This window comes from Pelobates fuscus, chromosome 12 (assembly GCF_036172605.1).
Source record: "Pelobates fuscus isolate aPelFus1 chromosome 12, aPelFus1.pri, whole genome shotgun sequence".
In the NCBI taxonomy this organism is placed as follows: domain Eukaryota; kingdom Metazoa; phylum Chordata; class Amphibia; order Anura; family Pelobatidae; genus Pelobates; species Pelobates fuscus.
Window position 1 is genome coordinate 21832788 of NC_086328.1, and position 22966 is coordinate 21855753.

At 37.7% G+C, this 22966-nt stretch overlaps 1 protein-coding gene across 1 annotated transcript; it reads right to left on the reverse strand.

Moving 5' to 3' along the window:
• Positions 1–475: 475 nt before the first annotated feature.
• DNAJA2 (DnaJ heat shock protein family (Hsp40) member A2) lies at positions 476–16496 on the reverse strand. Its single transcript, XM_063438794.1, has 9 exons — positions 16300–16496; positions 8858–8917; positions 7570–7790; positions 6517–6597; positions 4771–4904; positions 3022–3218; positions 2655–2799; positions 2076–2203; positions 476–1270 (listed from the first exon to the last, which is right to left on the reverse strand). Exons 1-9 carry the CDS (start codon positions 16375–16377, stop codon positions 1082–1084), a joined length of 1233 nt encoding a protein of 410 aa, XP_063294864.1. The 5' UTR covers positions 16378–16496; the 3' UTR covers positions 476–1081.
• Between the last annotated feature and the right edge of the window lie 6470 nt (positions 16497–22966).

The following is a 22966-nucleotide window of genomic DNA, read 5'->3' on the forward strand; positions in this document are numbered from 1 at the left end:
ATCAGCAAGTTCTTTAAGGAAACTACATTTTATACAGTGCTATGTATTCATCAAGGCCACCAAATAGCCAGATTTGGTGGCCTTGAATATTAACTGGCCCATTTTGGTTTTAAAGGGGCACTAGTCACCTTTTTTTTTTTTTTTAAATAGACTTAAACCATTGTGACATTTCAGCCACACAATATGACCTTTGTCAAGTCGCTGACAAAAGGCCACAATGTTCAACTAAAAGAACCGTGACTGCCTGGACTTTCTACTAAGTAATGTTGGCGGTCTGGAGCACCTTTTCTACAGGATACAATATATTTTCTGAAAATTAATTTTAATCTGAGTGAAGTGAGTTTTCTGTGTATGCAGGACATCCTGCTATAATGGCCGCAGTAAGACTGGATACAGAGTAATTTTTTTTCCCCCCAGGGGAACAAGTATGTACTAAAACCGAAATCACAGTCAACAGCAGATACAACGTGACAAATTAGGATACATCAACTGGTTTTTATTAATGGATGAAATCCGTGACAAGATGGTAGAAAAGAAACAAAACCTTTTGTATTCTCCCAATTAACGTGCGTTCAGGCTTTCTATACAAAGACTGAAGTCATTACTGTGCATCAAGGAGACATACAGGTCGCCAAATGAATTCTATTTTATAGCAGCATATGCAGGTGCAGCTAAATACAGAGCTCCGGGACAATTTTACACATCTCTTTACAATGCAACAAATTAAAATATGGAACAAAAAAATAAAAAAAAAATGTTAATCTACAGAGACAGGTAAAAATCAAGCATGTGATAAAGACTGAAGTCTTGTCTTCCATGAGTGTTTCTTGTATAGGTTCTCTTTTTTGAATTTTGATATAGAACAGTCAAAACTGCATGAAAAGCCATATGGTTAGTTTAAATTATACACTCTGTAAATACTATCTAACCAGTTTAAAAGTTACACATACAGGAAGAGACATGTCCATCAAATCATAGGGGCAATCCGGTCAGACAGCAGAAAAAAAACAAACAAAAGAAAAAAAAAAAACAGGCAAATTTGAAGGGAAGAAAAAAAAACAAAAATATGTGAGCAGCTTGTTTACTGATGAGCACATTGCACTCCTGGCCCATGATGACCACTCTCTTCATCAGAACTATCATTATATGCTTCACGTCTTTGGCCTCCACCGGAACCACGAGTACTGTCGAATTCCTGAAGATCTACTTCTTCTGTCTCACCACTTACTGTGGAGGTTTCTGGTCTGGCTGGCAGAAGATCTTCAAGTTCCTATAGAAGAAGCCCACAACAGAATTTTTTTTTAAATGGTCAGCGCCAAATCTAAATGGCTCACATTTTCCACAGTAGTCTAGTCTGAAAAAAGGCTGAAGTCCATCACGTTCAACCTTGAAATTGGCTAATGAAAATGTAGCACTGGCGAGTTTGAAATGGACTTTCCAGACTTACATTAAGTGGCAGGCAAGGGACACACACCTTAATTAGCTCTGAATACCTATTAAAGGGACAATCCACTGCATAAATTTAAATAATTCACTAATTAGTAGATATATATCCAATGTTAACACGCAAGCATTCAATTCTGCATTTTTCATGAAGGCTATATGTAAAAACCACGTGCAAAAGCTGCAGATCCCTCCCATATTCCAGACTATTGAAATTGGAACTTTTTGTAAGATGGAAATCATCTTACACACTCTTCACACAAAGCACTTCAATGGAAAGTTCTTTTAAGAGCTGTAAAAGAACAGGATAGTTAAGATTTAAAGGCACTCTAAACTCACTGTAGTAATTTTGTTACCCGGAATGCCCAGCAATATTCTTTGTTTAACAACAAACAGATGAACTGCAGCTTATTTCCAATGGGCCACAATGTGGAATTGACACTTCTGCATTATCAAGGTCATGGAACCTGAATAACACTGACTGGCTGAGTGTGCAGGAGGATTGTCCCATAAAAGTTTGATAGTAAATAGGGGGCAGCACTTGGGCACTAATGGCATGCTATGCAACTGACTGTCGTGGTTAGGTTGCTTAAAGGAACACTAAAGTCAACCACACCACTTCATCAACTCACCGTGAGCTTGTCTGGGTTGATCCAGTTGTTTTCTGGGAATTGCACTTCAAACTTAATGAACAAATCACCCTTCTCGAAGGGATTACGATATTGTGGCATGCCTTCACCACGTACTACACGGACAGAACCTGTGTGAAGAAGATACAGTTATGGTACTATTTCAGATTCTCATTCTTTACAAACTTCTAGAACACTCTTACAAATGTGATTTGAACACTGATTGACAGAGCAGTTTTCAATAGGAGGTTTTCTATTAATATTCAGTGGACACATTTTGGAACTTCAAGTTTGGTTACGGCAGAGCTGGCCTAATGTGCACTGGAAAACTATATTGAAGTTTCTGCCTTGTTCCATATACACATTGAAGATAGCTGCTCAGATTTGATCAAGCTCTGGTTCTTAATTCTGTATTCCCGAAGCGGTCATACTGGCTGTCAAACTCACAGCTTCTGTCCACTACTCAACCACCAACCAACAATCAAGGACACTGAGGAAACCCAAATCCCATAAAACATATTGTAGGAGCGATGCATACATTTGTGAAGAGAAAATGCACAGGTAGTAAGCTAGAATGTTTACCTGGTTCAATAACCTTCCCTGGAGGGTATCGGACAACAATCTGACGTGCATCAAGGTGCCTAAAATTAAACTGAAAGCCACAGAGCGCTTCAACAAGTCCAATCTTGTGTGTCATGTGCAGGTCATTTCCATCTCTCTGAAACACCTGCAAGGTAAGGTCGTGGTTACCAAACAACTCAGTATATTAGTCGTAGTAATACCTCAACATAAGAGCAATCCGTATTTATACAATAACATTTAGATCTATATCTCTCTTTGGCCAGATCTAACCATAAATAGAGTTACAACAGGAGGAGGTCTGAAGAATGTCAGTGTGCATCACTGCACCGTTTAATCGATAGGTCCAACAAAACACCACTCAGCTTACCTCATTCTCTTTTTCCTGTAAAACTAGAACAATATCTCCAGGTTCTACCCCTGGGGCCTGATCTGCCTCCCCAGTAAATGTAATCCGCTGTCCGTGTTTCATGCCCTTATCCACATGAACCTCAAGGATCTTGACCTCTTTAATAACTTTCTTGCCTTCACATTTTTTACAGCGATCTTTTTCATTAATGACTTCCCCTGCAAGGAAGAAGAGAAAGATGTTGGTTATATTTAATACCAAGAGAAAGGGCATTCTAGAATAAGTATAGGAATCACCCAGACTCTTTAGGAGACAAATTGCTTCTCTTCTCCTCTAATACTGTAATTCTGTTGGTATCTCAGTCCCTCAATGATGGCCTTTGTAAATGCATATATAGAGTTGACAGATAAACATCGTATACACGGATCAGACACAACATTAAAACCACTGACAGTTAAAGTGAATAACAGATATCGTTAAAATGGCACCTGTCAAGAGTGGTCTACATTAGGCAGTAAGTGAACAGTCAGTTCATGACTTGAATGTGTTGGAATCAGGAAACATGGACAAGCAAAAAAAGACCTGATTGACTTTAACAAGGGCCAAATAGTGATGGCTAAAAGACTGGATCAGATCATCTCCAAAACAGCAAGTCTTGCAGGGTCTTCCTGATATGAAGTGGAACGCAAAGAAGGTCAACTGGTGAACCGGCGTCAGGGTCAAGGACACCCAAAGCTCATTGATGAATGTGGGGAGGAAACGGTAGCCTGTCTGGTCCGATCACACAGAAGATCAACTATAGCTCAAATTGCCAAAAAACTTAATGCTGGCCTTGATAGAAAGGTGTCAGGAAACACAGTGCATCGCAGTTTGCTGCATAGCCACAATGGCCCCTGCCCAACACCAAAAGCAATTTCAATGGGGATGTGAGCGTCTGGACCATAGAACAGTGGAAGGTTGTGTAATCTGATGAATCACGTTTTCTTTGAGATCAGGAGGATGGCTGGATGCATATCTAGCCTTTACCTGGGGAAGGAATAGCAGCAGGACGCACTGTAGAAGGTAGGCCTGGGGAAGGAAGTGTTATGCTCTGCTCGGAAACCTTGGGTCCTGCCATTCATGCGGATGTTACTTTGACACGTACCACCTAAATAGAGGTTGTGGGAGACCACATACACCACTTCATGGCAATAGTTTTCCCTAATGGCTGTGGCCTCTTTCAGCAGATAATGCATTTACTCACACTGCAAAAATTGTTCGAGGAACATGACAGAGTGTTCAAGATATTGCCTTATTGTCCAAACTCCAGATCTCAATCCAACTGAGCATCTGCGGGATGTGCTGAAACAAGAAATCCAATCCATGGAGGCCCCACCTTGCAACTTACAGGATTTAAAGGATGCCAACATCTTAGTACAAGATTGCACAGAACACGGTCGGAGGTCTTGCGGAGTCCATGCTTAAATGCATCAGAGCTTTTGTGGAAGCAAGAAGGAGACCTAAATGATATTAAGCAGGAGGTTTTAATGTTGTGGCTGATCAGCGTGTGTTCAGCTCTTTACTTGGCTTTAGATAATGGGGACTTGTTCAATAATATAACTCGAGAGCTAAGCAGGAGATTTAATGCAGATATGATTCACCAGAAAGTGAATGATTACAGGAAAAGGATTCTGTAACAGAGGCAAGATGTTTATTCAGGGTTCTTGAAAGCCAGTTAAAAGCACCCAATAAGATTTTCATGTAGAGCTGTCAGACATTCTAATCATTTACCTTCTCCGTTACAGTCAGAGCATACAGACTGCATCTGTTGCACCATCCCTGGCGCCAGTTGCCTTATCATGATACGTACTCCCCGACCTCTGCAAGCTGTACATTTCTGAACTGCACCTGTTTTACCGCCTTGTCTAAATCAGTGAATAAAAAAAGAAAAAGAAAATGTGGTTTCTGTACAGATGATTAAATGTCATTTAGTTACAGAATTAAATTGCTTTCCTCTTCAGCGCAGTACTCATTCAAACAACATGACAGCTTCTATGGATACACACGGATTGCACCATTTAAAAAAAATATATAAATATAAATATATATATAAATTCTACGTGTATGCTTAAGTAATATTTTAACATGATTATGTGATTTAATTAATTAAAATGTGATTAACGTGCCTGACAACCCAGGCAGCAAGTGCAGAGAATTAAATTCGCACGCGCTCTATTTAACCCTGTAACTTTCCAAGACACCATAAAACCTGTACATGGGGGTGTACTGTTTTACTTGGGAGACTTCACTGAACACAAATATTAGTGTTTTAAAATGATAAATTGTATTACAATGATATATTTAGTAAAAGGGACTTTTTTTGCCTTTTTCACAAACAAACGGCACTTTTACTGACAATTTTATTGTTGTAATAGGTTTTACTGTTTTTAAACACTTATGTTTGTGTTCAGTGAAGTCTCCCAAGTAGAACACTACCCCCTATGTACAGGTTTTTTGGTGTTTTGGAAAGTTAGAGAGTCAAACATAAGGCGTGCATCTCATTTTTTTCACCTTGAAATTTGCCAGATTGGTTACGTTGAATTTGAGACCGTATGGTAGCCCAGGAATGAGAATTACCCCCATGATGGCATACCATTTGAAAAAGTAGACAACCCAATGTATTGCAAATGGGGTATGTCGAGTAATTTTTAGTAGCCACTTAAAAAAAAAAAATATTTGGCCAGTGTTTGTGACTGCTTTTTACACACAAAAACAAATATGAACGCTAACTTTGGCCAGTGTTTGTGACTAAGTGGCTACTAAGAAAGACTGGACCTACCCCACTTGCAATACCTTGGGTTGTCTACTTTTGCAAATGGTATGCCATCATGGGGGTACATCTCATTCCTGGGCTACCACCACACGGTCTCAAAGGCAACATAACCAACCTGGCGAATTTCAATTTGAAAAAACTGAAAAATGGAATGTGCTATATTTGACCCTTTAACTTCCCAAAACACCTTAAAAACGGTTAATGGGGGGGGGTACTGTTGTACTCCTGAGACTTTGCAGAATCCAAATATGTGTTTTTTTTTTGCAGTTAAAGCTAACGGTATTATGACATTTACAGCTAAAATGTCTACAAATGTTTTTAAAAATCTTAATTTTTCACAGTTTAAATTTTATTCATAAAAAATTATGTTTCAAATATGAATAGTTCATGCGGAATTTAAGCCCAGTTTCTCCTGAACAAAATTATATATAATAAGTGTGGGTGCACTTAATATGAAAGAGGTGAATTACGGTTGAACAGACATTTGGCGCAAATACCAGTTTTTGTTTACATTTTGTTTTGATCAGAACTTGTACTATTGACTCCGTCCTGAAGGGGTTAAAGAATACATCCAGCAGGTAGCAGTCAGCTTGTTCTTCAGCTTTCTATGGAGCTTAGCAGCTTATGGTAGTTGAAGTCCCTCTCTAGTTAATGGGACGGTTACATTTAATCTGGTATTTTCATATAAACAAGACCCAGCTTACCCGTTACAAGAGCTGCACAGAACATTCTTGCTAAGTTGAAGCTTGGTAGTCTTTCCATTGTATAAATCTTCTAAAGATACTCTACAGAATAAAGAAGGCATAGGATTAGGCTTAATATCCTGGATAAAAACCACATATAGCATTACAAAAGCAACAAAGGCATTTAAAACAAAAAATATTAAATATTTCAATATTCCCTTAATCCATCTAAGGATTTCTATTAAAAATTAGTAAAGAAAATTTAACCCCAAATAGAATACTTTGCAATTGTTTTATGCATGTCTAGCAAATAAAGGAACATGGAGGAGGCACAACCACGTGATAGAATCACGTATTGAGAATATACTGTTAAAATGCAAATACTGTATAAATATATTTAATGCAACTGCTATCTCAGCTGATACAAGAATTCAGGATGTGAACCAACCCCGTCCACAAGATCAGATCCGGCACACGTGCTCTTATGGGTTTTATCACTTGCGCACAGATAGCCATGCACTCTGTAACGATTACATACAATTATAGCAGATTTGTACCCACTCAGATCTTAAGCAGAAATGAAAAAACACAACACTGTATTAATCTCAAAACAAGGATGTCACGAACTTGGAAACCACAGTAGAAAAATTAAAATAAATACATTTTAAAAAAGGATTATATTAAGTTATAGTTGCTAGTACTAACTTTCACAGCATTGGCTGTGCAGAGGTGTTCCTTGAGCATGTGTGCTTCTGAACCCATGCTTTCTGGGACAGAAAACATAAAAAAACAGAAAGCCATGGAAACGGAATTTTGCCTCCTAAAACTCCTGACTGAGGCGATAAACGGTAACTGCAATTTTCAATTATCTTCTACTGCCAGTTGACATACCTACTTACTTCTCAGATAAACTTCAAGAACTGGTCATGAACACTTTCCCAGATTTGCAGAGTCCAGACTTAATCATTCTCCTAGAACCCATACTAGAGGGACCCAGTCAGTAGTTAAAGTGAATGCTATGAGTTCACAATATGCATTGTGAACAGTGCATATCAAAGCAAAAAATGGACTTACTTCAGAGGATGCATCATGTCCTCACCCCTTCGTCTGCCATTGCGACTGCGACTTTGTCCACCCATGAATCCAAACAGGCCACCGCCAAATATATGGGAAAATATGTCATCCATTCCACTGCCTCCGCTTCCTTCCCGCAACCCCTGCTCTCCATATCGATCATAGAGCTCCCGTTTCTCTGGGTTTGACAGAACTTCATATGCAAAGCTGATTTCTTTAAACTGGGAGGAAGACAAGACGAGGAACAATGAGTGAGGACAAAGAAAGATAAAAACAAACCAAACAAAAGCAGCAATCTTACTAATTTCCAGTTTAGAGTCTATTTGTAGTTTAGCATGGACTTGCATTACCCTAGGATGGGAACAGACAATACATTTTATATTTTGCTGATCCTACTGCTTAGTTTATTATAGCGTGCGTTAGGTATTTTGGTCCCACAGCGCTACCATGGAGTCACTGTTAGGATCCCGCACATGTAAAAAAAGCCATTCTATGTCACACGTATGTGACAGCGTCGTACTGGCCCGGAAGTAACCTTGTTTAGGGGTACACAATATACTTCTTTGCATGCGTGATTATGTCAGATGTCACGTGAACACCAACGTCTGACGAAGCCAGAAGGCACCCAGTTCAGTCTGTATTTTCCATGATTATCCCAATGTTCACCACACGTGTTCTCAATCAGGACTATTTCCCCGGAGTTATTTTCTGGGTATATTAGTAAGAACAGAAACCATTAGGATAGACATTTCCCCTGAGGAAGACTTGGTTGTCGAAACATCGGGGTTCTGTTATCACCTGCTCTTTGAGTTAGTATGCCTGGTTTATTATGGGATATTCTCTTGAGCACTTTATTATGCATGTATAGCGGTTATTAGTAAGTTGGTTGTTGTTTACACACCTGTACTATTTTCAGCACTTTCTCTTTACAATTAATGTGTATCCACTATATGAATAAAAACACTTTTTATTTGCAAATAACTCTTTCTGGTGTGCTTTGGTTTCCTTTTACTATGCCTGCTGTCAATAGACAGAAGCAGCAGAATTTTGAATTTTTTTTTGGTTTTGAATTGGTTTAATGCATGTAAAAAATGGTAACAATGGATAAATATTTCCCAGGACCTGCAAATAAATGAGGGGTACACTCCATGGCTCTCTTCCCACAGGGTAGCTAACTGTGGGATAAACAAATCTTGAGATCGGTAAAACATGTCCTTTCTGTTCATACCTCACACTTACCGATAATAAAGAGACTACAGAAACATCCAAAAAACATTTGGAATTTTACCTTATCTCCAGCATTTGGATTCTTGTCTGGGTGGTATTCTTTGGCCAACTTGCGGTAAGCCTGAAATATAAAAACAATACACACAGCATATTAGTAACATACAACATCCAATACATCCACATAAAATGGACATTTTAGCCAAACACACAGAAGATATACACACACACGCACAAGATATGAAAGACCACTGTTTGGATGTAATGTAACTGCTTCGAAAATAAAATTTTGAAGACCACTACAAAACCAGTGAGTGCTCTCCTTCATTTTGAGATACTGGAAGTGGGTAAAGCAGCACCTTGGGGAGGAAATCAGAAAAACGTGTGCAGGACCACGTTGTGTATTATACGCACACTCGCGCTCTCTCTCTCTCTGAGAAAAACAAACTATTGGGACACCTGACCATTACACCATCAGGGACTTTTATGACATTGCATTCTGAATGCATAAAACAATATATAGATGGTGCCTCCGCCACCCCCACAATACCATTAAATGGAGTGAAGCAAAACCCATTTGGGGATGTGGGGGGCACTAATGTAAAAGACGGGATTTACTAATGAATAGGGGGAATGGGGCTGGTCATAACATTAACCTGAAACAAGACACCGACCGCCAGTGGAACAGAAGGGCAAATGTCATACGAGATCAACAGACACCTTATCTAATGATAGACAAACAATTATCTAGAATGTGCAACTAAGACATCTTTGTCTAGCAGGCACGCTTCAAACATTTCTAAATTCTATGACTTCATGAGCACAGAGTACATCTGATTTGCATTTTTCGATTTGAGCAGGTGGTTGCTGTAATAAAGAGCAGGACTTTAGAACAGAATGCATTTTTTCTTGCCTGTTTAGCATAGGACAAGATGTGGCTTGTGATTAGTAGTGCTGTTTGAAGGATATCTAGGTTAGAAACACATGTAAGAAGCCAGCACTGACTAACACGCTTACGAACAAGAGCCTTGGGTTCACACAAATATTTATATATTAAATAAGTAAATGTAATACAGGATGCTGCAAAAGCAAACCTTTTCGCTGACTGTTTTCATTCAAAGGCTGCCACTGGTGGCAACATTATTCCATACACAAAGACAACCCGACAATAAGTAGCAGTCATTGAAATGTATTGGGATGCTGCATTTACATAAAGGGAATCTACCGGCCATGGTTTCGAACAGAACGATTCTATAAACCACAGAGAAGTCAGCATTCACTTCTAATTCCCAGGTTCTGACAATTCTTTGTTAGCTCTGTTTGAGCACCTATGAAAGTTCTCAGACTTTTTCCATATGAACATCTTCATTGCACATCACCAATCTCATTTTATTTGATTTAAAAAGAATATATTTTTGCCTTTAACCCCTTAAGGACACATGACATGTGTGACATGTCATGATTCCCTTTTATTCCAGAAGTTTGGTCCTTAAGGGGTTAAGTTCAATTTTAAGGAAGTAAGTTTTACTATGGCCTAACGCTCCTAGGCAGCACTATCTTGGACTGTACCCAAACTTGGTGTTTCTCCTCTAAAATTCGCATTGATCATGAGATCAGTTATCACCTACAACACATCCCTTTGTTCCATGTATTAAATGAATACACTACACTGGCTTCATAACTTCAATTTCACATCTTAACCTACTAGGCAGAACACCAGTATTTTGTTTATGATTTATTCTGACTGTAACATGAGTGTCAGTGAGTATACGTCCATGTGTGAGAATGCAGGGGTGTAGCTGCCTCCTCTCTCGGCATGTCAGTGCTCCCCTTCCTCCAATTGTTAATCCTCTCCCATTTACCAATTTATTTCCGCTGTGACTACTCATCACAGGTGTCTACTGTGAGGGAAGCTTTGCAGAGCAAGGCTGTTTAATCCTAGTGACAAGCACGACTCCCAGCAGTACATGCTGTAGTGTTTATAGTAGTCTGGGTGTGATGTCATGAATCCTTGCAATGCCCCTTCCTCTGAAAGGCAGCAGCTCAATCTCCTCAATGACATGGCAGCAGGAGGTGGCTTCCATCCAGTTATCAGACAAGGGAGATGCTTCTCCAGTTTGTGTGCAACATAACTAGCTATTCACCACAGACCTGGGAATACAACAGTATTACGAGACAAGTGATGCATGCCAAAGAGTGGCACATAAGCAGTCCATCGGGATACTGATAATCCGCACATTAAGGTGGTATTAGTATATTCACCAACCTCCCAGCAGGCAATGTTTCAACAGTCTGCCAAACTGGGACACAAGCACCAATAGTACGCCTGTATCCAAGATATCCCTGAAATAAAAAAGGCCCGGCAAAACAATGCATTGTATGAAACGTCTCATCACCTCCATTCCTAGTTTCTAAAGGGCTATTTAGGGTGCCTAGAGTCACATGGGTAAAGGCGTCTATTGCATAAGACCTAGAGGTTAGGTTTCACATGAAGGACGCAAATCAGACATTTCACTGCAGTATCTCCCAGAAAACCTGTCTGAGGGCCGTAAGCCAACATTTCTTTCAAGACCTGTCACTTTCCACTGTTATGTAGTGACATTATCTACAGCTTTGAGTCACCATATTGTAGAAATGTAATGGAAATGAGAGAGAAGAAACTACCGTACTTCAGATTTGCTCTTGTCACACAGGATGACTCAGCATCAGCCAACATCCAGATCCCCAAACCTTGTGACTTGCCATCAAGCTTTGTGCTACCTCTCAGGTCTTCCTTGAGGCACAACGCGAGACCTTTCCCTTCTACTAGTTGCAAGACACAGTGCTCATGGTTAGCGTTTCAATGTCTAACGTATGGAAGCCCAGACTGACCACTTATAGATGTATTTTATTTTCTGTTGCAATACTTTATAGTTGCCTCTCAACAATGCTAATCCTTTACCCACATGCCTCTCTTTAACTTGCTTTAAACATGCAGTTTCAGTCTGGACATGTCACTATAGTATGTTTCACCAACTACGTAAAATGTAAACGGGGGAAAACATTAACATAAGTATTTGAGGTATGAGATGGAAAGCTAGCACATAAACTAAGCGCAAAACAGCAATTTTGTGTATATATATTGCAGTTCAAAATGATGCGAATTTACACAATTTCGAATTTTCGTTAAATCTATCTTAGAAGCACACCTTTAGGAATACAGCCATCTATAAATAAATAGAATGGGAACGTTGTTTGTGGTGGATTATTTCTGCCATTAAAGGGACATTATAGTCACCTGAACAACTTTATCTCAACCCCTTAAGGACACATGACGGAAATATTCCGTCATGATTCCCTTTTATTCCAGAAATTGTGTCCTTAAGGTGTTAATGAAGCAGTTTTGGTGTATAGAACATGCCCCTGCAGCCTCACTGCTCAATCCTCTGCCATTTAGGAGTTAAATCCCTTTGTTTATGAACCCTAGTCACACCTCCCTGCATGTGACTTGCACAGCCTTCCATAAACACTTCCTGTAAATAGAGCCCTATTTAGGCTTTCTTTATTGCAAGTTCTGTTTAATTAAGATTTTCTTATCCCCTGCCATGTTAATAGCTTGCTAGACCCTGCAAGAGCCTCCTGTATGTGATTAAAGTTCAATTTAGAGATTGAGATACAATTATTTAAGGTAAATTACATCTGAAAGTGAAAACAGTTTTTTTTTTTTTCATACAGGCTCTGTCAATCATAGCCAGGGGAGGTGTGGCTAGAGCTGCATAAACAGAAACAAAGTGATTTAACTCCTAAATGACAGTGAATTGAGCAGTGAAATTGCAGGGGAATGATCTATACACTAAAACTGCTTTATTTAGCTAAAGTAATTTAGGTGACTATAGTGTTCCTTTAATACAATAAGTACAGTTGCTTGGCAAGAAAGTAGGTATCAATACTGTATAGGGCCCACAAACAGAGAGAGTTCTCCCTTTCATTGCTGCTAGCTCTGTATCCTGCAATGTAAAAGATAGGAAGCAGGGGGTTTTCATACAGAATACAGCCCTGATTCTTTGCAATGTGAAAACAAGTGCTGGTGTAGAGGAGAAAGTAAAAAGGGATTTAAAATTAACCCAGAAACAATTGGGAACAGGATTGAATGGGTTACTCTACACTACCACCATCTAACCACCCATCCCTTCCTCATATAGGTCAGGGTTGAGGCTGGGCCACAATGCAACAAGTTCCTTTTACAAGGGCACTCCAGCCAGAAATGGTTGATTTTACAGCGGGCCTAGTGTGCGGTAAGTCTTTACAATCAGTATCTTTATATGACATATTTGGTTGAACAGCCAAATCATACAATATCATGTCTCAACCAATAGGGCATTCACTACGCAATAAGGATTATTTTCTTGGCTCCCCATGCTTCTAGGCTACAATGAGGAACTGTATGTAATGCCCCTGAATGTTAGAGTTCCTCATTCCCATACCCCAGAAAACACTATAAGGGGTGGAGAATGCAGTGGAAGCAAATATAAAAACAGCTTCATTACATTTTCAGCCAACCATTCACTATGAGCACAATTAAACATGCTCATGCATCTTTAAAAAAAAAAAAAAAATTGATATTCTAGTATTTTTTTTCATAAATTGTATATGTGTGCACATCATGATGAGAGTTAAAGGGACATTATAGTCACCAAAACAACTTTAGACTTAATGAAGCAGTGTATAGATCATTCTTTTGAGGTTTCACTGCCATTTCGGAGTTAAATCACTTTTGTTTCTGTTTATGCAACCCTAACCACAGCGCGATTGGCTGTGACAGACACGACCTGCATGAAAACAAATGGTTTTGTTTTCAATCAGATGCAACTTACTTTAAAAAAAAAAAGTTTTTATCTCTTGCTCTGTAAATTAAATTTTAATTTCATACCAAAGGCTCCTGCAGGATCTTGTCAGCTATTAACAGAGCAGGAGATAAAATTTAAATTAAACAGAATTTGCACCAAAGGAAGTATAAACATTAGACGACTCTTTACAGGAAGTGCTTAGGAAGGCTGCATAAGTCACATGCAGGGAGGCGTGGCTAGTGCTGTATAAACAAAGTGATTTAACTCCTAAATGGCAGAGAATTGAGCAGTGAGACTGCAGGGGCATGATCTATGCAACCAAACTGCTTCACTAAGCTAAAGTTGTTTTGGTGACTATACTGTCCCTTTAAATTAATTTGTATCACATTCTTTGAATGTACCTCGTCAATTAGAAGAGCACTCTAAGCTCCATAATCACTTCATCCTCATAATTATAAGGAGTCAAGTTGTTTTACAACAGTTTGACTATCTACGATACGGTCTTAATATATCGTCCGTGGGTATTCTTTTTACATAACTTGCAGCACTAAATTGCGCCACTAAATGCTAGGACTCCTCTTTGGTAGCGTATGCAGAATATACTGAGCGGATATCTGGTTACTATATGATATGATCCAGTCTTCTGGTAATACTCTTATTCGTAATTACTCTGTAGAGGGCAAGGAATAGCCATATCTTGTGAGACTTCAAGGAAGAGAACACCAGCTTCTTTCTTGGCAACTCCTTAGAACGTCTTCTGAGTGACGTTCCCCTACTGGCGATAGAGAGCCAGAGGCTGCTTGCCAACAGAAACTCATGGCTCTCCCCTGTCTGTAGTCTGGAGCGGCGGCAGCAGCAGACCCCGGATACATCAAACTTTTCTAAAAAGGATTAAAGGCCCCAATGCTGTAATATGTTCGAAAATAAATAAAAATCGAATTTTGTTATAAGGTTGTAATAATTAAAAATAGACAAATAGTCTGTCACTATTTAAAAAAACTAGTGGAAAAAAAACAGCAGCTAACATTCCGAGGAGAGGAAATAAAAAAAATCTCTGAATTTTTTTTTTTTTTTTTTTTTTAATAGTGAGAGAATATTTGTCTATATCGCCCAAATAGGGACCCCTTATCCTGTTCTGAGCTTTATTCAGCATGTATTCTCCTACCACATTTTAATTGATGGGTGTTTATCTCAAAAGTCTCACAGCACTTGTCATATTGCAGGAAGCTATGCCATGCTAAGGATTATTACTGCTGCTAGACAATATTGAACTTTTTGCGCCAAATTCAAATTATATACAATTTATATGGCGGCAATTAGTTTTCAATCTTGATATAGAGATATTACAGTCAAAATGTTATTTACCACATCAAGGTATATTTATAGAACAACCTAGTAATTTGTAAAAACAAAACAAATGATAATGTTCTGATTCAATCACTAAACCGGTTTTCTCATGATACGTCATTTGGCAGAAATGTGTGGTTAGGTAATCAAGTAGTATGACCATTCCAGTTACTCCACAGAGGTGTATATTCCCTGCCCAGAAACGCCTTTGTGGACTTATTTATTTAAAGCTAACTGAACTTGTGCTTTCGCAAAGACACATCAGTGGAGAGCGATAAGAAAAGAAGCATGTACACAGGAAGGCTGTTACCAGCTGCCCGTGAGCAGACGTATACTGTACTTGGCATATGTTTAGGCTGTGCCCGGCTCCCCGGGAGCAGGTCCCGGACGTGCCCGGCTCCCCGGGAGCAGGTCCCGGACGTGCCCGGCTCCCCGGGAGCAGGTCCCGGACGTGCCCGGCTCCCCGGGAGCAGGTCCCGGACGTGCCCGGCTCCCCGGGAGCAGGTCCCGGACGTGCCCGGCTCCCCGGGAGCAGGTCCCGGACGTGCCCGGCTCCCCGGGAGCAGGTCCCGGACGTGCCCGGCTCCCCGGGAGCAGGTCCCGGACGTGCCCGGCTCCCCGGGAGCAGGTCCCGGACGTGCCCGGCTCCCCGGGAGCAGGTCCCGGACGTGCCCGGCTCCCCGGGAGCAGGTCCCGGACGTGCCCGGCTCCCCGGGAGCAGGTCCCGGACGTGCCCGGCTCCCCGGGAGCAGGTCCCGGACGTGCCCGGCTCCCCGGGAGCAGGTCCCGGACGTGCCCGGCTCCCCGGGAGCAGGTCCCAGACGTGCCCGGCTACCCGTGCGCAGGTGCTGGACGAGCCCATGGCCGGTTGCGTACAGGTGTATAATTAGTCTGTGACTGGTGCAGGTATAGGATTAGCCTGTGGCTGGCTATGTACAGTTATATAATAAGTCTGTGACTGACTACACACAGCTATATAATTAGACACTGACCGGCTATATCAGGTCTGGCCCTGATGACACCATAATGACTCGTCACTATAGCTGGCAGGGAGTCCTGGCTGTCCCGGGGAGGCTGGGGCTAATCTCCAATCATGGCCGGTGTGTGGGCTCAGCCAGTCCGGGTACCAATGTGGGGGCCTGGCTGGGGGCCATTCCGGGGGATCAGACTGGGGATCAGTCTGGGGGCCGAGCTGTGGGTCAGGTACCGGGCTGGAGGCAGCGAGTGTGTCCCAGGCCCCGGTGACTCCGTGTCTGAGTCAGGCAGTGTGAGGGAGGCAGTGTGACTAGGCCTCGAGCGGCCCAGCGCCTCCCTCCCCTCATCCTCCACTCACCTTCTTCAGGTCGTTCTCGCTGGCGCCGGGGGCGAGCCCGAGGATGTCGTATAACTTGGTGTCCACAACGTTGGCCATAGTGAGGAGAGCGGAATCCGGGAACCCAGAGCGGCCGGTACAGCGGGAGAGCGAGGACACCGACACAGACCGGAAACGCGTCACACGCTCCGCCCACCCGCGTCACGAGGTCGCCAGGGGGCATTAACTTCTCAGGACACGCCCACCGTCACCATGGAAACCCCTCAGCCTTCCTCAATAAATAATTAGACAATATCTCTGTATAGTGCACTGTATCCATTATAATATATGGATATTACAGTATTTATATTATTATAATGGATACAGTGCACTGTATCCATTATAATATAAAAACTGCAATATCTCTATATAGTGCACTGTATCCATTATAATATAAATACTGTAATATCTCTGTATAGTGCACTGTATCCATTATAATAATATAAATACTGTAATATCCCTGTATAGTGCACTGTATCCTTATAATATAAATACTGTAATATCTCTATATAGTGCACTGTATCCATTATAATATAAATACTGTAATATCCCTGTATAGTGCACTGTATCCATTATAATATAAATACTGTAATATCTCTATATAGTGCACTGTATCCATTATAATATAAATACTGTAATATCTCTGTATAATGCACTGTATCCATTATAATATAAATACTGTAATATCTCTGTATAGTGCACTGTATCCATTATAATATAAATACTGTAATATCCCTGTATAGTGCACTGTATCCATTATAATATAAATACTGTAATATCTGTATATAGTGCACTGTATCCATTATAATATAAATACTGTAATATCCCTGTATAATGCACTGTATCCATTATAATATAAATACTGTAATATCTCTGTATAGTGCACTGTATCCATTATAATGATATAAATACTGTAATATCTCTGTATAGTGCACTGCATACATTATAATATAAATACTGTAATATCTCTGTATAGCGCACTGTATCCATTATAATTATATAAATACTGTAATATCCCTGTATAGTGCACTGTATCCATTATAATTATATAAATACTGTAATATCCCTGTATAGTGCACTGTATACATTATAATTATATAAATACTGTAATATCTCTGTATTGTAGCCCCATGTAGCCAAAAGCACAGCTTAAGCGGAACAGGGCCTTGACAGGGGTTAGGAGGCGGGCCCAGGAGGAACAGACAGGACAGGTGGGTTATGGGATATGGGGGTTTGGCTATTTAAGGGAGGAGCCATTTTGTAAGGTTCACTTCTAATTTCCTACCCGGTTAGTTTGTCCCACCCACCCTCCCTGTATAATTATGTTTAGAGAGAGGTTATCCCGTTTTTTCACAGCGGCGGGATAGGGAGCTGAGAGAGAGGACATAGGCTCCCTATGAGGAACGTGAGGAACAGGAAAAAATTGGAATTATGGTCAATGGTGGTTTCGAGTCCTGGAGGTGGCTCAGAACCTGGTGGGGCAGGGGTATCCGGGTATACCCCTGCCATGGTTACTTATGGTTGGCACTTGTTCGGTTCAAGTTGGCGAGGTTGGAAAATGTCGTTATATATTTGTATTTGTTATGTTGGGGGTCATTGCCCTCTATTAAAAAGAAGGATACGGATGAGAGGGGCGGAAGGTGGGGGCAATGACCCATGTTTATATGTTAATTTATTTAAAGCAATATTATCGTTATATATTATATAAATTATTTAATAAAGCTGTGGACAAATTTTCCCATATACCAGGTGTCAGTGTGTTATTGGGTTAGGTATGTGGGGGGGTTTTTGTCCAAGGTTCCGCCAGCCCATATGGCGACTATACACCGGTCAAGTGCACTGTATCCATTATAATATAAATACTGTAATATCTCTGTATAGTGCACTGTATCCATTATAATAACATAAATACTGTAATATCTCTGTATAGCGCACTGTATCCATTATAATATAAATACTGTAATATCTGTATATAGTGCACTGTATCCATTATAATATAAATACTGTAATATCCCTGTATAGTGCACTGTATCCATTATAATATAAATACTGTAATATCTCTGTATAGTGCACTGTATCCATTATAATAACATAAATACTGTAATATCTCTGTATAGCGCACTGTATCCATTATAATATAAATACTGTAATATCTGTATATAGTGCACTGTATCCATTATAATATAAATACTGTAATATCCCTGTATAGTGCACTGTATCCATTATAATATAAATACTGTAATATCTCTGTATAGTGCACTGTATCCATTATAATATAAATACTGTAATATCTCTGTATAGTGCACTGTATCCATTATAATGATATAAATACTGTAATATCTCTGTATAGTGCACTGTATCCATTATAATATAAATATTGTAATATCTCTGTATAGTGCACTGTATCCATTATAATATAAATACTGTAATATCTCTGTATAGTGCACTGTATCCATTATAATGATATAAATACTGTAATATCTCTGTATAGTGCACTGTATCCATTATAATATAAATACTGTAATATCCCTGTATAGTGCACTGTATCCATTATAATATAAATACTGTAATATCCCTGTATAGTGCACTGTATCCATTATAATATAAATACTGTAATATCCCTGTATAGTGCACTGTATCCATTATAATATAAATACTGTAATATCCCTGTATAGTGCACTGTATCATTATAATATAAATACTGTAATATCTCTATATAGTGCACTGTATCCATTATAATATAAATACTGTAATATCTCTGTATAGTGCACTGTATCCATTATAATATAAATACTGTAATATCCCTGTATAGTGCACTGTATCCATTATAATATAAATACTGTAATATCCCTGTATAGTGCACTGTATCATTATAATATAAATACTGTAATATCTCTATATAGTGCACTGTATCCATTATAATATAAATACTGTAATATCTCTGTATAGTGCACTGTATCCATTATAATATAAATACTGTAATATCCCTGTATAGTGCACTGTATCCATTATAATATAAATACTGTAATATCCCTGTATAGTGCACTGTATCATTATAATATAAATACTGTAATATCTCTATATAGTGCACTGTATCCATTATAATATAAATACTGTAATATCTCTGTATAGTGCACTGTATCCATTATAATATAAATACTGTAATATCTCTGTATAGTGCACTGTATCCATTATAATATAAAAACTGTAATATCTCTATATAGTGCACTGTATCCATTATAATATAAATACTGTAATATCCCTGTATAGTGCACTGTATCCATTATAATATAAATACTGTAATATCCCTGTATAGTGCACTGTATCCATTATAATATAAATACTGTAATATCTCTATATAGTGCACTGTATCCATTATAATATAAATACTGTAATATCCCTGTATAGTGCACTGTATCCATTATAATATAAATACTGTAATATCCCTGTATAGTGCACTGTATCCATTATAATATAAATACTGTAATATCCCTGTATAGTGCACTGTATCCATTATAATATAAATACTGTAATATCTCTATATAGTGCACTGTATCCATTATAATATAAATACTGTAATATCTCTATATAGCGCACTGTATCCATTATAATATAAATACTGTAATATCTCTGTATAGTGCACTGTATCCATTATAATAACATAAATACTGTAATATCTCTGTATAGTGCACTGTATCCATTATAATATAAATACTGTAATATCTCTGTATAGTGCACTGTATCCATTATAATATAAATACTGTAATATCTCTGTATAGTGCACTGTATCCATTATAATATAAATACTGTAATATCCCTGTATAGTGCACTGTATCCATTATAATATAAATACTGTAATATCCCTGTATAGTGCACTGTATCCATTATAATATAAATACTGTAATATCCCTGTATAGTGCACTGTATCCATTATAATATAAATACTGTAATATCCCTGTATAGCGCACTGTATCCATTATAATATAAATACTGTAATATCTCTATATAGTGCACTGTATCCATTATAATATAAATACTGTAATATCCCTGTATAGCGCACTGTATCCATTATAATATAAATACTGTAATATCTCTATATAGTGCACTGTATCCATTATAATATAAATACTGTAATATCCCTGTATAGTGCACTGTATACATTATAATAATATAAATACTGTAATATCCCTGTATAGCGCACTGTATCCATTATAATATAAATACTGTAATATCTCTGTATAGTGCACTGTATCCATTATAATATAAATACTGTAATATCTCTGTATAGTGCACTGTATCCATTATAATATAAATACTGTAATATCCCTGTATAGTGCACTGTATCCATTATAATATAAATACTGTAATATCCCTGTATAGTGCACTGTATCCATTATAATATAAATACTGTAATATCTCTGTATAGTGCACTGTATCCATTATAATATCAATACTGTAATATCCCTGTATAGTGCACTGTATCCATTATAATATAAATACTGTAATATCCCTGTATAGTGCACTGTATCCATTATAATATAAATACTGTAATATCCCTGTATAGTGCACTGTATCCATTATAATATAAATACTGTAATATCTCTGTATAGTGCACTGTATCCATTATAATATAAATACTGTAATATCTCTATATAGTGCACTGTATCCATTATAATATAAATACTGTAATATCCCTGTATAGCGCACTGTATCCATTATAATATAAATACTGTAATATCTCAGTATAGTGCACTGTATCCATTATAATATAAATACTGTAATATCTCTGTATAGTGCACTGTATCCATTATAATAATATAAATACTGTAATATCTCTGTATAGCGCACTGTATCCATTATAATATAAATACTGTAATATCTCTGTATAGTGCACTGTATCCATTATAATATAAATACTGTAATATCCCTGTATAGCGCACTGTATCCATTATAATATAAATACTGTAATATCTCTGTATAGTGCACTGTATCCATTATAATATAAATACTGTAATATCCCTGTATAGTGCACTGTATCCATTATAATATAAATACTGTAATATCTCTATATAGTGCACTGGATCCATTATAATATAAATACTGTAATATCCCTGTATAGCGCACTGTATCCATTATAATATAAATACTGTAATATCTCTGTATAGTGCACTGTATCCATTATAATATAAATACTGTAATATCTCTGTATAGTGCACTGTATCCATTATAATATAAATACTGTAATATCTCTGTATAGTGCACTGTATCCATTATAATATAAATACTGTAATATCTCTGTATAGTGCACTGTATCCATTATAATATAAATACTGTAATATCCCTGTATAGTGCACTGTATCCATTATAATATAAATACTGTAATATCTCTGTATAGTGCACTGTATCCATTATAATATAAATACTGTAATATCCCTGTATAGTGCACTGTATCCATTATAATATAAATACTGTAATATCTCTGTATAGTGCACTGTATCCATTATAATATAAATACTGTAATATCCCTGTATAGCGCACTGTATCCATTATAATATAAATACTGTAATATCCCTGTATAGTGCACTGTATACATTATAATAATATAAATACTGTAATATCCCTGTATAGCGCACTGTATCCATTATAATATAAATACTGTAATATCCCTGTATAGTGCACTGTATACATTATAATAATATAAATACTGTAATATCCCTGTATAGCGCACTGTATCCATTATAATATAAATACTGTAATATCTCTGTATAGTGCACTGTATCCATTATAATATAAATACTGTAATATCTCTGTATAGCGCACTGTATACATTATAATAACATAAATACTGTAATATCTCTGTATAGCGCACTGTATCCATTATAATATAAATACTGTAATATCCCTGTATAGCGCACTGTATCCATTATAATATAAATACTGTAATATCCCTGTATAGTGCACTGTATCCATTATAATATAAATACTGTAATATCTCTGTATAGTGCACTGTATCCATTATAATATAAATACTGTAATATCCCTGTATAGTGCACTGTATACATTATAATAATATAAATACTGTAATATCCCTGTATAGCGCACTGTATCCATTATAATATAAATACTGTAATATCCCTGTATAGTGCACTGTATCCATTATAATATAAATACTGTAATATCTCTGTATAGCGCACTGTATACATTATAATAACATAAATACTGTAATATCTCTGTATAGCGCACTGTATACATTATAATAACATAAATACTGTAATATCCCTGTATAGTGCACTGTATACATTATAATAATATAAATACTGTAATATCTCTGTATAGCGCACTGTATACATTATAATAACATAAATACTGTAATATCCCTGTATAGTGCACTGTATACATTATAATAATATAAATACTGTAATATCCCTGTATAGTGCACTGTATCCATTATAATATAAATACTGTAATATCCCTGTATAGTGCACTGTATACATTATAATAATATAAATACTGTAATATCCCTGTATAGTGCACTGTATACATTATAATAATATAAATACTGTAATATCTCTGTATAGCGCACTGTATACATTATAATAACATAAATACTGTAATATCTCTGTATAGTGCACTGTATACATTATAATAA

Excerpts from the sequence above, each read along its gene's own strand:
- DNAJA2 (XM_063438794.1), bottom strand. The coding sequence starts at position 16,377 with ATGGCCAACGTTGTGGACACCAAGTTATACGACATCCTCGGGCTCGCC. Across the intron at positions 8,918-16,299 it reads GCGAGAACGACCTGAAGAAG|GCTTACCGCAAGTTGGCCAA; the intron begins GTGAGTGGAGGA and ends TTTATATTTCAG. Across the intron at positions 7,791-8,857 it reads ATCCAAATGCTGGAGATAAG|TTTAAAGAAATCAGCTTTGC; the intron begins GTAAAATTCCAA and ends TCTTCCTCCCAG.